Source organism: Bos indicus, chromosome 20 (assembly GCF_029378745.1).
Source record: "Bos indicus isolate NIAB-ARS_2022 breed Sahiwal x Tharparkar chromosome 20, NIAB-ARS_B.indTharparkar_mat_pri_1.0, whole genome shotgun sequence".
NCBI classification, from domain to species: Eukaryota; Metazoa; Chordata; class Mammalia; order Artiodactyla; family Bovidae; genus Bos; species Bos indicus.
The window spans coordinates 5,554,355-5,570,097 of record NC_091779.1 but is presented as its reverse complement, the minus strand read 5'-3'; the positions used below and the strand labels follow the sequence as shown (position 1 = coordinate 5,570,097).

The 15,743-nt window shown below is 38.2% G+C and overlaps 1 protein-coding gene across 3 annotated transcripts in view; it reads right to left on the bottom strand.

The window, feature by feature from the left end:
• The window catches only part of CPEB4 (cytoplasmic polyadenylation element binding protein 4), a 72,519-nt gene that overhangs the window by 23,916 nt on the left and 32,860 nt on the right, over positions 1–15,743 (bottom strand). For 2 of the 3 annotated variants that reach the window (XM_019982802.2, XM_019982803.2), the window contains exon 3: positions 4,786–4,836. The exons of the other annotated variant lie outside the window; for it this stretch is intronic. In XM_019982802.2, the coding sequence (XP_019838361.1) occupies positions 4,786–4,836 (51 nt within the window). The remainder of the gene's footprint in view (positions 1–4,785; positions 4,837–15,743) is intronic. 3 annotated transcript variants of the gene reach the window in all.

The window sequence follows — 15,743 nt, the reverse complement described above, 5'->3', positions numbered from 1 at the left end:
ATTATTTATAAAAATGCAAAAATGAATAACAAAAGATACCACACATATATATGATGGTCTGACAGGTGCTCAGTAAATAATAATTTTCTTCCTTCCTCAAAAGTAACCTCATATGTATATATTCTTAGGCTGATCTTCAACAGTTACTTTCAGCTCTTCATTACTACTCCCAGGATAACAACTGTAGACCACTTTATAGGGTTTACAATAGGTTTTCATATTGTCTTTTTCATGAAAGGATCTTTCAGCATGCTCTTTCCTGTAGCAACTATGAACCATATTACATACATTTTCAGCAAGTGACTATAATCTACATTTCTCCTGGGTAAATTATGCCCTCCCTTTTCATTGATTTCTGTCCCCTACCCTCCTTAAGCAAACAATCTTCTCCCTTTAAAAGAACTATAATTAAGAGGTATTTTTCTATGCTAACTTTTAAAAGATTTCTTACTAATCTCTTCTGAGACAAACAAGTACTTTAGCTAATGCTTCTATATGAGAGACATCCACAGAGGAAAGGAAATACATAGATACATGCATCTGTTCAAAACCAGTACTTTTTGAACTAAATACCAAACTAAATACTAAAGCTGTAAAGTGGGAGGTTGAAGAAAAAAGTACCACACACAAGCACTTTTATACAGAGGTGGTGGTAGTGGTTAAATGTTAGTTTTCTTGGATAAAATAAAATTTCAAGTTGGATAAAAGGAAAACTAATCATTCAATCTAATATCTAGCTCAGAGCTAAACCAAAACACACCAGAGAAATATGAGATGAATCGGCCTATGCTTAGCACTGCTTTCTGACTTAGCTGAGAAACTGTTTTAGGGTTGCTTTTCATAACTATAAAATGGATATTCTAACTATATTCCTACTACATAAGATTAACTAGGAAATGGTTATCTGTTAAGGGATGAATAGTGTTTCCTCCTCAAAATCCATATGCTAAAGTCCTGATCCTCAGAACCTCAGAATGTGGCTATTTGAAACAGGGGCTTTAAAGAGGTGGTTAAAGTTAAAAGAGGTCACCAGGCTGGCCCTGATCCAATATGACCGGTGTCCTTATAAGAGATTAGGACACAGACTTTCACAGAGGGGAAAACCATGTAAAGACAAGGAAAAGACAGCTCTCTACAAGCCAAGGAGGGGAGCCTCAGAAGAAACCAACCTTGCTCACCCTTTGATGTCAGACTTCAAGCTTCGAAGACTAGAAATAAATTTCAGTTTAAGCCATCCAGTCAGTGGTACCTGTTATGGCAGTCCTAGAGAACTAATTACAATATCCAAAATGTAGCCAGAAAGTTGCTTTGTTTTTTTAGTACATTTAAAATCCAAGAATCTCCCCCTAAGGATTCCCCTCAAAAAAAAATCTCTACAACTAGTAATACAACAATAGTAATTCCCTAGAATACACAATTAATATTGTTGAATTATACTGGCAATGTCTTTTAAAAGTCTTGAATGGTAATATGAAGGTAATTGCAGTCTGAAAACTGATGATTGAGTATAGCCAGGGGAAAAAAGAAAGCAATCTGATCTGCTGGGTAAGCGAGCCCTTTTTTATCTTTGTACATGTAAATGCTGATATTATTCCAATATAACTGCTGAAGCTAGTAGACTAAGTATTTAGAATCTTTTCCTTTTTATTTATTTAGAATTTAAACCGCACTTCTTCCCCCAAACCTCTGATTGCTTGAAAATTTCAAAACAAGTTATACAATAAAAGTCACATTGAAATTCAAAAGTACATTTAAGAGAGGAAACAATTCTTTCATATTTTTATTCAAATAAAGCAAGAAATGGTTCTCAATTCAACAGAGGCTTGGAAGAAAAAGCTCTGAAAGTTATTAATTGAAGCAAAGTAAAGTAGCTATATAATCACCTTTCTAAAGGTTTTTAAAAGCCTGAATAGACTACTTGTGATGGACAGAAAAGAACAGCTCCTGCTGGTTCATTTAAGTTTCAACGTTGAATAATGAATACAAAACAACACAACATATTAGGCTTATTTTCAGCTTTAAGAAAAGGCTGAATGGATGTAAGATGTAAAGAGACTGCATTTAAAAGTAAATAAATTAAGTTTCAGGCTATCTATCCTAATAAGAGACAAATAAAGCATGTTCAATATTAGATAATTTTTTCAACTAATCATAATCTCTTGGTTTGTGTTTCTTTTTCCCCTTACAAATCTTTAGCACTAATATTCCCATAATGATCTTCTAATTAATTTAGTTTGACTACATGCCAGGTGCTATGCTAAATTATTTTACATGTACTCAATCTCCACCACAATCCTACAAGATGGGTATCATTTGTGATTTTTGAGTTTCTCTTCATTAAACACAAGTAATGCATTAAACTAGCTCTGCAATACAGGAGCCCCCAAAACCTGAGCTATAGTGAGAACAAAGTGCTACTAAGAATTATCATACGACTGCGACCACTTTATCTATAGAAGCAATCCACCATGGAAGATGTTTCAAAAATCTGACTGAAGAGAATGGGCAATTTATTACTGTTGTTTAGTTGCCCAGTCATATCCAACTCTTCTGCAACCCTGCCAGGTTCCTCTGACCGTGGGACTTCCCAAGCAAGAATACTGGAGTAGGTTGCCACTTCCTTCTCCAGGGGATCTTCCCGACCCAGGGATCAAACTCGAGTCTCCTGCATGCCTAAATCAAGGTGACTCAAGAACTGTCTTAACATCCCTCCACCTCCACCCTGCATTAATTTCAAGATTTTTAAACAACCTTCTATAATCTGGACTCTGCTGTCAGAGAGGGAATGGGTCTATCAGTAAACTCCAGTATCTAGAGATACTGGAAGCATTGCCTCATCATGAATGTATAAATTGGCATCCATACAAGTCAGCTTGTTATTAAGAACTAACACTTGCTCATACTGACAAAATCAAGTTCTGGGACCCTGCAAAGCTGAATACTGGATCCGAGACCATGGCAGCCACAGCCCCATACTCTGGGTCTTGCCTGAGGAGGCAGCAAGTTTCCCCTCTTTGACATCTCTTTGTTCTTTATCTTCCTATCTTTCAGTTTGAGCTAGTGTTAACCTCAGTCCGTTTACTTCTAGAATAAAATTTCCATGTATACAACAGTAAAAAACCATCTAGTCTACTTCTAGAGGGTATGGGCAGTAAAATTTCAAAACATAAATATTTATTTTTCCTTTGCCAAGTGAGGGTCATTAAAAAATAATCTAATCTTGAAAGAAAGGATATTAAGGGGGGTAGGGGGTATAAAAGGAAAAAAATCTTATACTAGACTCTAAAAAATTAAGTGAATTTGGCTTCAAGGAAAACCCACCAGAGAATGTTTCTTTTTCTCAACTCAACAAAGATACCCCAGGGGCAAGTGACCTATTAATAATTTAGCAGGAATGAAACAATTGGGAGAACGAAGAGTTGATCCCTTTGCCTAGGACAGAACAACAGTATCTCAGGTCTTGGTTGCCTGCAATTTCTAGCACCTGCCTCTGGAACTCACTCCACAGGAGAAGATGAAACCACACTACGAGGGCACCTCTTACATTACTCCGCTTATCCTGACGCCACTCACCAGCTCTGGATTTCAGTCTATACACATTTATGCTAAAATACTGTATTTTGGCATTATTTCTGGCACTGTAGCATGTAAAGACCAAAGACTGATGAACAAGGGAGATTTTTACAAGCCACATGGTCTCCAGAGGATTTAATGCATGCAGCAACTCTCATAAATTAAATCTCCTTCTAACTTTTCTTGGCTCTATAATCCTATAGTCTACAGAACACTGATTTTTAAACACTACAGAAAAAGAAATCCAGTTAAAAAAGTAAGTTTCAACTCCTCATTCATACTAGACCGTGGACAAGGAGGAGGATTTTTTTTTTTTTAGTTTTGCTTTGTTTAGGGAATGTGGAGAATATGGTTATTTGGTCAAGAATATTTCATAGAAGTGGTGGGACTTAAAATGAGTTTTAGCAACTCATTTAGCAACTCATTCATAGTGGATGGCACTATGAATACACAAATTTGAAATCCATATACAATAGGAAAAGAGTGAAAAAGAAGTAAACAAGACTTCTGTATCCCACCCAATTAAACTATTGTCTTATAAAAAAGACTTTTTAAAAATTCTTTAATTCCTTTAATTCTTTAATTCCTTCTGTGAGTAGATGGCCCCTCCTTCCTTAATAAATATAGTCTGCTTCAGAATACACATATAAAAAGAGAACAGCTCAGTGGTAATATTTAGAATAGGCAAGGAGAATTTACTGAAGGCACTGCAAAGGCTAATAAAACTTCATTTTTCTTGTTGTCATTAGATAGCAAATAGTGAATGACCTTGTCCTTTGCAAAGTCAAGCCCTGTGGTCTTAGGCTGTTTTTTCTGATTTTACATCTCTGATTACCTTCCCTTTCCTTTTCCAACTACAAAGAAATGGTTTTCGTGTTGACATTTCAAAGGTCACGCTACAGAAGCAAACACTTGAATTAAGCCATTCTTTATGTGTCATTATGGGATCCTTATTTATTTTCATTGTCACCAGTTTTAAGACAGCAAATTAGTTGGCTCTCATAGTTTAAAAAAAGTTTCTGCTCTAATTTGGAGGAACAGTAATTATTCATAAAATATCTGACAGATTAATAGCAACTTGCAGTTATCACTGCAGAGCAAACTAATGTCGTTTCTCCACCTGCTGAAGCACAGCTACTACATTTTCTAACCAGAACTAACTTGTTTCAATTCTCTGAATTTCACTAGGGTGAATCAATTATTATCACTTACCATTAATAAGCAGAGAGCTATCGGATCCTGGATATGAATAGTTTAGACGACCTAAGGGTAGAAGAAGGCCGTTACTATACTTTATTCATAGATGATTTAAATGTATTCAACAACAAAGCTGAATTAATTGCTTAATAGGTATTTTAAAAACCATATTATGGGAATAAAACTTAGCTGTGCTAATAAACACAAAGAGTTAGAGGACATATCAAACAGCATGTTCACAAACATTAAAAAAGGGAAAGCCTGAAAGTGGGAAAATAAAATATCCCTTATATTTCACTATTCAGTTATTCTAATTTCCAAATCCCCATCCAAAGTAATCTTTACACCATTATGTTCTCATATCAACTCCTAATAACAATCTTCATGTTTTTTCCCCATCAGTGTTCAAGTTTTCTTTCATGTGTAGTTCTTTACTGCTATTTAAAAGTATGTAGCTAGCAGTAGTATTTTTTATATGAATCATACCAAAGGTGCCAGTTTTATGCCTACATGTACAGCCATGCCAGTAGGTTTAAATTCCTATCTGGGGGAATAAGTACAGAAAGTAAAGGAACACATTTCACTGTACTTACACATGAAAAAAATAGCAAAGCACACAGCAAAACGCACAGAGGCAGAAGAGCATTCAATAAATGCTGGGTTAATTTTCTCTGAATTTGAACCTAAAATGGGCACGCAAGATACCCATGAGAAAAGGGCTTATGAAAGTCTAAAATTTGTGGAGGATGCACCATCCTCCACAAATAAAGGGGGGAATGCATTTCTACTCTGGAAGAGTTTCTACATGTAAGTTGAGGTATCCAGACTGCACATACTTAAGCCTAGATCTATGCTATAAATTATAAAACTCATTATTACAACATTTTTATGTCTCCATATTCCACATGCCCTTCGTAAGAATGGTAAAGAACCCTCAAGTCTTGTTCATTTAAGCAATGGAAAGGGGAACTTAACAGTTAATTACCTACCAGAGTTCAGCACTCTATGCATCAGGAGTAGTGTGAGAATATAAAATTGACTCAGAATTACAAACATTCCAATTAGGAAACAGCAGTTTAAACTCTGACCCCACAGAACCATAACAGACTCTCCAAGACAATAAAAACGGTGGGTAAGCAGAGCTTCTCCCATGACTGGAGCAAGCCTTTCAGGATGCCGGGAAGACTCCAGACCCCACCTAGTTCCGATGAACACTATGGGAGCCAGGGCTAGTATGTGGTCCTATCCACCACCAGCCACACATTTAAAATTATTTAGAAAGGAACTTTAGACCACAGCTATCCTTCAATCTCTCAAAATCCTCTTTCAAATAGTCTCCACAGAAATAAACTCATGCCATGAAAAGAGAAAAGTGTTGTCTGTTGCTAATAGCTTTAATTAATCCACATGTGAAACTTGGGAGTCTAATATGAAACAAAATCTGAAAATTTTTCTACAATTTAAAACCAAATACAAGGATTTTTTAAATTGTAAATTGCTTCACTTAAAATTTCAGTGTGTTCCTGTTTAGGGAAGAAAGGTAGGGATGGAGACCGGCAAGGAGGAGGTGAAAATTAACTTTGATATTTCAATTTCTTCCTAAAAATTGGCTTTGTTACTTAATGTTTATATACACAACCAAGGAGCTAAATCCAGTGAATTCCAGCTTAACTGCTTTAACTGCAAGCCCAGATCATATGACCTGTCACAAGAATATCTTTAAAAAAGCATAGACTTGAGATGCTGGAACAAGAACATGACCTTAACTGTTAAAAACTTGGGAGGGAGGGAATAGTGTTTCTAAATCACTTAACTCAGAGTAGCAGCTGATTTTCTGTGATGGAACACTTGGATTACTTTTGTAGCTGTAAAACCTTATAGTCAGTGAACTAATAGTTATCACTCATACCATTTTTATCATAAAACACATTTTAAAAAGATGTTATAAATCAACACAGGAACAAAAAATATTTAATGATATTAACTGAAGTTAAGTTTCTGCTATTTCGAAGAAGATACTGTTAATTTTTTTAAAAGGTAACATTAATGAAACCAAGGCTGTTCTATATGAACTATAATGCCTCTTATTCGATACTAAAAAAGGATAAATAACAATGAGAATCCAAAGATAAATTCCCAAACTAGCTGGCCCAATTTAACTAGTCAAGTTCCACCTTATCAGAAACTGACTTTTGGGGTACCTTTTAAGGAGAAAGAGATAAGAACAGTTCAACAAAACAGGCACAAAAATACCCCCTCACTCAGTTCTCTCAGTCTGCCTCGACACACACGTCCTGAGATGCCACCCTGCACTCACAAAGTAGGTATCCTTTGAGACTTTTTCTGTTCCTCAGACTTCTAAATACTGTAATTCTATCCTTTAGCTAAGACAATAGGGCACTGACAAAATTTGCAGTTTAACTCTGAAAGTGATACTTGTTTTTATTTTTTGACCTGTTCTTATGATAAGTCCTGTTGGTCTGAAATCCGTTATGCCCTCTGTATGGTAAATACACCTATTAAATATTTTGTTAAACAAATAGCAATGCTTTCTATTTCAATTTTAAAATATTAGCAGTGACATGAGAAAACTTTTGGAAAAAACTTTCATAATGCTTCCCCATCCTACCTGCCCTATCCTATAAATTCTTTCTATAATTAAAATATTTAGAGTCATCCATTCATGACATCTAATATGAAGAGCACAGACTCCTTCCTTTCTGCAAGTCCTCTGAAAGCTCCCGTTATAAGTTCCATGTTCCTCTAAAGTCTTCTACAAGCCTTTCACATTCTCCTTGTGCCCCTTTTATTTCTGCTCTACAGATGCCAATTTTCACCAGGAGTTTTGCATTTTCTAGTCCATGGCTAGATTACTGACAACCCCCTCCGTCCCTTCAAGACCTCTTTGTTTCCAATGGAGAATATTTTCAAATCTTTTTTGTTTGTTTACTTGTCTTTTTTTCAATTATTTTCCCTAGGGCACCTTTCCCAAAAAAGAACCCCCCTTTTTAGATTAACTCACCAAATTTTATTTCTATCTATACTGCAATAGACAACCATCTTAGGTAATCATCTCAGCTACTTGCTAACTGTCTTATCTCTTAAGTAACAGCCCCCCTCTTTAAGATCTAAAGCTTCATTGCTGTTGTTGCTGCCATTGAACCTAGGTATCTTGAGTTTCCTGTTTGGGCACCAAATAAGTATTCAATGAGTTTACTCCACTGAACTTAAAACACCATCATTTCACAAATGAATACACTGAAGTAAAATAAAAATCACTGAGATATCTAAATATGAATATAACCCAGTGTTTTTGAGTTTTGTTTTTTGCTTTTTGATAACTCATTTACCTATAAACATAACCCAGGCTTTGGTACATTTAGAATTGAATTCCTCAAGGGAGAAGAAGAGCATTAGGACTTCTGGCAAGTGAATCTATTTTGTGGATAAAATTCAGTCTTTGAGGGTCTTAGTATTGATTATGTTATAAACACAAAGAAATACTGCCAGATCAGCAGTCCTAACCTTAAGGGACGCTATGACAGGAAAAGTAGTTGTCCCTGGAGGCCAGCTGTGGCATTTGGAGCCAGAAGCCTGGCATGCATCTTGCAGAAGGCATAGACTATATTTGGTGACATGACTCAACCTAGCCAAATATAGGCAACTGATACAGTGTGACTCTGGGGAACTACACTACCAAATTCTACAGCCTAGAAAAGATTCAGATTCCAAGCAGGCATTTGCGAGTTGGAAAGAACCAATATTTACCAACCAGAATGACTAAGAATTACTGGGGGGAGGAGGTGCTCAAAAGAACAGTATGCACTATCATAACTCTCATATTAAGACACTAGCTAAAGTAACCGAGTTAATAAGATCAAAGGAGGGAAAAAACTAGAAGGAAATACTCTAATAAATTAGTATCTCTTACTTTCAGAATTAGGTAAAATAAGTTATTTTCTAAAAACTAACCCAGATAGTATTGCTACTGATGACTCAGCAGGAAATGATATAATAAATGCTGCCATTTCAAACACACAAGCAATAAAAAATATCAAATGTTCTCTAGTGCTATTAGATTTCATGCTATGGCCTTCTCTTTCTCAGTCATGCAGTATTGTTGGGGGCATGGTAGGGCAAGGAATGATAACAGGGGACAGCTCTGCAAGGCTGTGTAAAATATAGCCATGCTGACCAAAAGAGTGACAAGCAGCCTGAAATGCTGAGTTAATTTTGTTAGATACTAACAAAAAGGGAGAGGTTTTCAGTGGACAGGCTTCCCTGATGGCTCAGATGGTAAAGTGTCTCCTTGCAATGTGGGAGACCTGGGTTCGATCCCTGGTTTGGGAAGATCCCCTGGAGAAGGAAATGGCAATCTACTCCAGAACTCTTGCCTAGAAAATCCCAGAGACGGAGGAGCTTGGTAGGCTACAGTCCATGGGGTTGCAAAGAGCCAGACATGACTTAGTGACTTCAAGTTTCTTTCTTTTCATTGAACATCATTAAAAATTTCTCACAGGGAAAGGATAAGCATGGACTTAGGTCCATTTCTAAGACAGATAAAAAGGTTTATGAACACAGCACAACACTCATACATATAAATACACATTATTTGTTGTTGTTTAACTAGAGATGTTTCTCCTGGTTCTGCTCTTACTGCCATAAATAATTGTTTAAAGGAGGTGCTGTTCCTGCCTTTCTACATTTGCTGTTTCTACCAATATTGTCAGATTTGCAGCAAGATGGCCCTGTGGGGGCCTGCATGATGTAAGCAAGGTCCAAGAAATGATAAATTCAGTTTCTGAATACTAACTTTATACTAAAACAAATGCAGAATACATATAAATATGAACTAATAAAAATGTGCTCATTATGTTTTATCACTTAATGATACAAAGATCATTTTGTACTTTATTGTTGATATGTGGGAATCTTAATTCCCCGACCAGGGATTAGACCCGCTGTGATCCCCGGCATTTGAAATTTAGAGTTTTAACCACCAGATCCCCAGGCAAGTCCCCAGAGATGATCATTTTTAATAATTTCTTCCACTGACCTAAAAGTAACTCCACAAAGCATAATCAGTAACCTTATTCTACCCCATGACCTATTTGTGATACAATCAACTGCCAGTAAAGATGTTTCCGTGCAAAATTATGAAGGAGACACCAGCTGGGACTGACATCAACTGGATGGAGAGTCTTGCCCCCCTCCCCAAAAAGCCATTTAAATTACACACACACACACACACACACACACACACACACACACACACACACGCATACACGTAGAATCTAGACTACACAAAACCCCTTTCCAGGATAGATTTGACTTTCAGTTTAAAGGCTGGAGCTTGTAAAAAATACTTGAATTCTCTTAACTCACTGCCATTTCCCTTCTAGATACTCTAGATATTCAGAGCTACTGGCCCATTAACTTTCTCATCTGGGTCCCTTCCTCTGTCTGGAATGCCTTCCTTTCTCTCTGTCTCCAGTGTTTCACCACTCAAGCCCCCTCCCTTTTACCCAGGTGGCTTCTTTCTTAGGCCTCACATCCTATGGAAAGTACCTGCCCAAAGCCACCTGCTCCTTGGTTCAGAGAGCCCTACTGGCTCCATGCAACACTCTTTACACTTACTATGCTATGCTATGCTAAGTCACTTCAGTTGTGTCCGACTCTGTGTGACCCCATAGACAGCAGCCCACCAGGCTCCCCCATCCCTGGGATTCTCCAGGCAAGAACACTGGAGTGGGTTGCCATTTCCTTCTCCAATACTTGAAAGTGAAAAGTGAAAGTGAAGTCACTCAGTCGTGTCCAACTCTCAACGACCCCATGGACTGCAGCCCACCAGGCTCCTCCGTCCATGGGATTTTCCAGGCAAGAGTACTGGAGTGGGGTGCCATTGCCTTCTCCGTACACTTATTATAAACTGTATTTAAATCACCTATTTCTAAACTCTCTTCCTCTAGGACAACAAAATCTTTGAGGACAGGTTTTGGGTCTCACATCCCAGAGCTTAGAGCAGAGAAAGGCACTCGATAAATAGCTGTTGAATAAATAAAACAAAGATAGCAGCTAGTGGTCTCTCTGGCATGAAACACGCAGTGCAAAGTGTGGAGCTGGACCAATCTCATCTAGTGAGGTAGGTTCAAGTTATTTAGTTCCTCTGAAGTAAAAACAGAGCTATTTCCACGTACATGTGAGAAATTCATAATTTTTGCAAAATGCCCAGAAAAGTCCCCCTGGATAGAGTATGTGTTCAATTAACAGTAATTCCTTTCCCTTCAGTAACTTAAAAGCCAGAGACAACTAACAGTTTCCCACTTGTGAGAGAAACAAAGAGGAAGGATTCCTCCTTGCCAAGTAAGACCCAAACTGGAACCCTGAAGAAAGGAGTGGCCATCTGGGGGATTTTTCAGCTTCAGAGAAATGAGTTTGCTAATGTTCTAAGTTACAAACAGGGATATAATTCTTCTTTCAGGAGTTAAGAGAAAAAAAAGCTAACTCTTTTCTTTTATGATAGCCAAACTGGTAAAGTAGCATCAGTATTTTAGGAAATGAAAACTTTGGAAATTCAACTTAAAAATATTATTTTCAATAAAAGCCAAAGAGGAACTTCTTTTTGCACCAATAGCTCAGATTTCATTTTTCAATTGTGATATGGTAGCTGAAAATCAGAATACAGAGTGGCAAAAAAAGACAGAGAGAAAATAACATTTTATCTTTAAGATAAGTAAAGTCAATGGGCTATGTTTCTACAGATTGAGGAAGGTTTCATAAGGATTGCTTTAACTCTAACTGAGGGCAGGTATAAAGGTGGAAGATCTAAAAGCATCTAAGAATTTCAGGCAGAGGGGAATGTCTAGAGAGACACCAGCAAAGAGCTGACCCAATTAAGGAATTCAAAAGATTTCCTACTGCCAGTAAACCTAACAACAAACCAGCAAGCAGGAAGGCTATTTTTATCCTTGCCAGAGGCCTTCTGACTCTGGATGCTACATTTAGAGGACAGAGCAACAAGATAACTTGCCTTAAGAGGATGTTATGATACCAGCGATTAATGGCAACTTTTCAAGCTTTAAAATATTAGGCATAGTTTTTATTCAAAGTAAACGAGCCAAAGCCAGTTAAAAAAAGAAAAGATAATATAATGGAAGGAAAAGTGGGAAAACAGACCAATGGGTATTTAAAAAGGTTTAAGCAATCTAGAAACAAAGCCAAGGCAGTTAAAATTAAAATTTAATTAATTAAAATTCTCCTATCTTGTAAAATGTTGATTAAAACAAGCATGTGTTATAAGAGACCTATTTTAAAAGAACCAGTGGATTAAAATAAATAATTGTAGAACTGACCTGAAGGTAAAGATTTTGAGAAGTGGCTCTCTGCACTAACATGAAGATCAAGACAAATTTATGGAGTTCCTAGGAACTATAAAGTAAGTTGCTTGCAAATGATTGAGAACTTCAGAGACAAGCCACTCTTAACATTGGTTGCATGCGTGCCAAGTCACTTCAGTTGTGTTCGACTCTGTGACACTATGGTCTGCAGCCTGCAAGCTCCTCTGTCCGTGGGATTCTCCAGATAAGAATACTGGAGTGGGTTTTCATGCCCTCCTCCAGGGGATCTTCCCGATCCAGGGATCAAACCCAAGTCTCTTATGTCTTCTGCATTCGCAGGTGGGTTCTTTATCACTAGTGCTACCTGGGAAGCCCCTTAACACTGGTTACTGAAGTCCAAACCCCAAAAGCAATCAGCAAAGTCAGTAATTGGCATTCTGCATACACACCTATCAACAACACTAATCACTTACTTAATATAAATTCTGATGACTTGATTGAACTTTAACATTCACTTGAATTTCATATCTAATTTCATTTGTTATTTCTCAAAAGGCCCCGTTCTTATTTTCCTTTATTAATACTAAAGGCATTAGTCCTCCTCTTATTCATTAGTCTTCAAAACTAAATAACAAACAGGCTGTTCGAAGATGTCTGCAAATTATCTGGAGGATAAGCTGCACGAGGTCAAGAGTCTTATTTTTTATTTCCTTATATACCCCAAGAGGCTAAAATAGTGCTTGGCACTATCTGCTTGATAATATATTTGTTTTATGAACAGCCTCCCATAACTTTAGACTTTACATATATATTCCAAGTGATTCTCAAAGCGGTATGAGGGTGGGGTGAGGAGGGAAAGCCGTCTATCTGAATCACTTCTGGAATACACATGCTTAAGTCTCACGACAGACCTGGTGAATCAGAATGAGGAAAAAGAAAAAGCCAGCTTGGAAAAGTTCGCTCAGTGATTCCAGACCTTCACCCTCTGAAAGGTACCCTCCAATAAGAAATCAGTAGGTGTGCAAAATCTGAATCTTTTACAGAAGATTATGATAAAATACCAGAGAAGGCAATGGCACCCCACTCCAGTACTCTTGCCTGGAAAATCCCATGGACAGAGGAGCCTGGTGGGCTGCAGTCCATGGGATCGCTAAGAGTCGGACACGACTGAGCGACTTCACTTTCACTTTTCACTTTCCTGCATTGGAGAAGGAAATGGCAACCCACTCCAGTGTTCTTGCCTGGAGAATCCCAGGGAAGGGGGAGCCTGGTGGGCTGCCGCCTATGGGGTCGCACAGAGTCGGACACGACTGAAGCGACTTAGCAGCAGCAGCAGCGTGATAAAATACAGATTCTAAACTCTGTCCCCAGTTCCCTACATTAAGACACCTGAATGCCTAAAGTGTACTAAAATAAACGTTTCTAATGTTTGTCTCCTCATAAATGCTGCACATAAATATCTATTGTGTGGCTACTGGACCATCAGCCAGAGGCTCTGTGTCCCATCCTGATTCTCCAGGCACCAGTTAGTCGACTGACTTCCAAAGCTATTATATCTCTCGGAACTATAGTCTCTTCAACCATAAATTGGAGACCACAAAACTCACATGGAAGGTTATCTCAAGGATTTAAATTAGAGATAATTTTCAGAAGGGGCAAAGCATAAAAGTCAGAGAAATGATATCAGAAGTAATTACCCTTTCACTTGAAAGTTGTTGTTAACCCTGCTTCCTATACAGAATGTCCAGGTCCACGTCAAAAGAGAAATATATAGACCAGCATCAAATGTGCACTGTGACCTACTACTACCCAATACACAGAATATGCTCAAATGTGTGTGGAGCTGGAATTTAAGCTGAAGCTAAAACGTAAAGTACTACGTGGCTTGAAGAAGGCCATCTCCCCCTCCTACAAGAGCTGCTGTGTTACCCCACACCAGGGGGCACCCCTATTGTGACAGGGCTCCCCGTGACCCTGGCACTGTGCCAGTTGTAATCTGAACAGTCCACACCCCCAGCTATGCTTCAAAAAGCAAAAAGATGGCTACAGATGCCCCCAGAGTCAACATTCCAAAATGCTATTAATACTTGGTGGAGATGATAAGCTAGGATAAGGCAAGTGACTCCTCACTCCCCCTTTGTCCTCATCCTCACCATTTTCCTCTATGGAATTCCTTTTTTAGTTATGTTCTTTTTGGTAATGGGGAACATTCTAATGGCAGGAGTTTAAAGCTGAACAATTAGAGAAGTTCTCCACAGCAGTGTTTCATAACATTTCATAATTATTAAGACCTACGCTAATCAAAATATTTCGCAGAGGCTCCCCACCATAACTGAAGCCCTCAAGCCCCACTCCAGTGGATATTACAAGTAAAACAACTACAAGAAAACCCTTTAATAATAAAAGGCTACTATGAATTCAGCAACACCTTTAAATGTATTTTCATTGTGTTACATCAGCATCTGCATGCTTTAAAAGATAATCATGCAACACACACATGACAAATCTATCATCTAACTGGAATGTTTGGTCCTAATAGGTTCCTGCTGCTGCTGCTGCTGCTGCTGCTAAGTCACTTCAGTCGTGTCCGACTCTGTGTGACCCCATAGACGGCAGCCCACCAGGCTCCCCAATCCCTGGGATTCTCCAGGCAAGAAGACTCGAGCGGGTTGCCATTTCCTTCTCCAATGCTGGATCCCATCAAATAATTACCATGTCTGAAGAGGCCCATGATCCACAAATTAAGAACAGAAACATTACATAAAGCCAAGTTTAAACAATTGCTTCCGAGACATAGCATTTTTAGGCCTATCTCAAAAAGAAAAAATGCACTCTAGAAACAAAGCCTCGACTCAACTGAGCAGATCTGACTGATTTCTGGTTATATCCTTTCTTACAAGCTGCTGCTGCTGCTGATGCTGCGTGTCCGACTCTGTGCAACCCCATAGACGGGAGCCCACAAGGCTCCCCCGTCCCTGGGATTCTCCAGGCAAGAACACTGGAGTGGGTTACCATTTCCTTCTCCAATGCATGAAAGTGAAAAGTGAAAGTGAAGTCGCTCAGTCGTGTCCGACTCTTAGCGACCCCATGGACGGCAGCCTACCAGGCTCCTCTGCCCATGGGATTTTCCAGCCAAGAGTACTGGAGTGGGGTGCCATTGCCTTCTTACAAGCTACTCAATATTAAATGCTCACATGAAACCCATATGCTACTTTCAGTCATTAAACCTTCAACCTTGACATTTAGGAATACCATGCCAGAGACTGTGTGGAATTGCTGATAGTAACTTAAAGTTTACTAAGTTCAATCCCTGCACTTCCTCTTTTAAATGAAGACACCAAGATCTAGAGAGAAGTGACCAACTTAAGCCATGTAACTGCTAATGGCAAAACCAGGTCTTAATACACTCCTCAATGCTTCTCTTTATTTCTTACACTTTGGGAAAGTCTATTATAAGCTAACAACTTCTGATCTTTTACAATAAAGACATCAAGTGGCCAATTTAAGTATCTCCATTTAATTAACCATGACAGACATTTATTATTTGGCATATTATAGCCAGTAGAAGTTAAGACTTTTTTTTAGATTCTTTATACAAATTAAGAGTAATTAATCATGGCTGCTCTTCAGAAGATC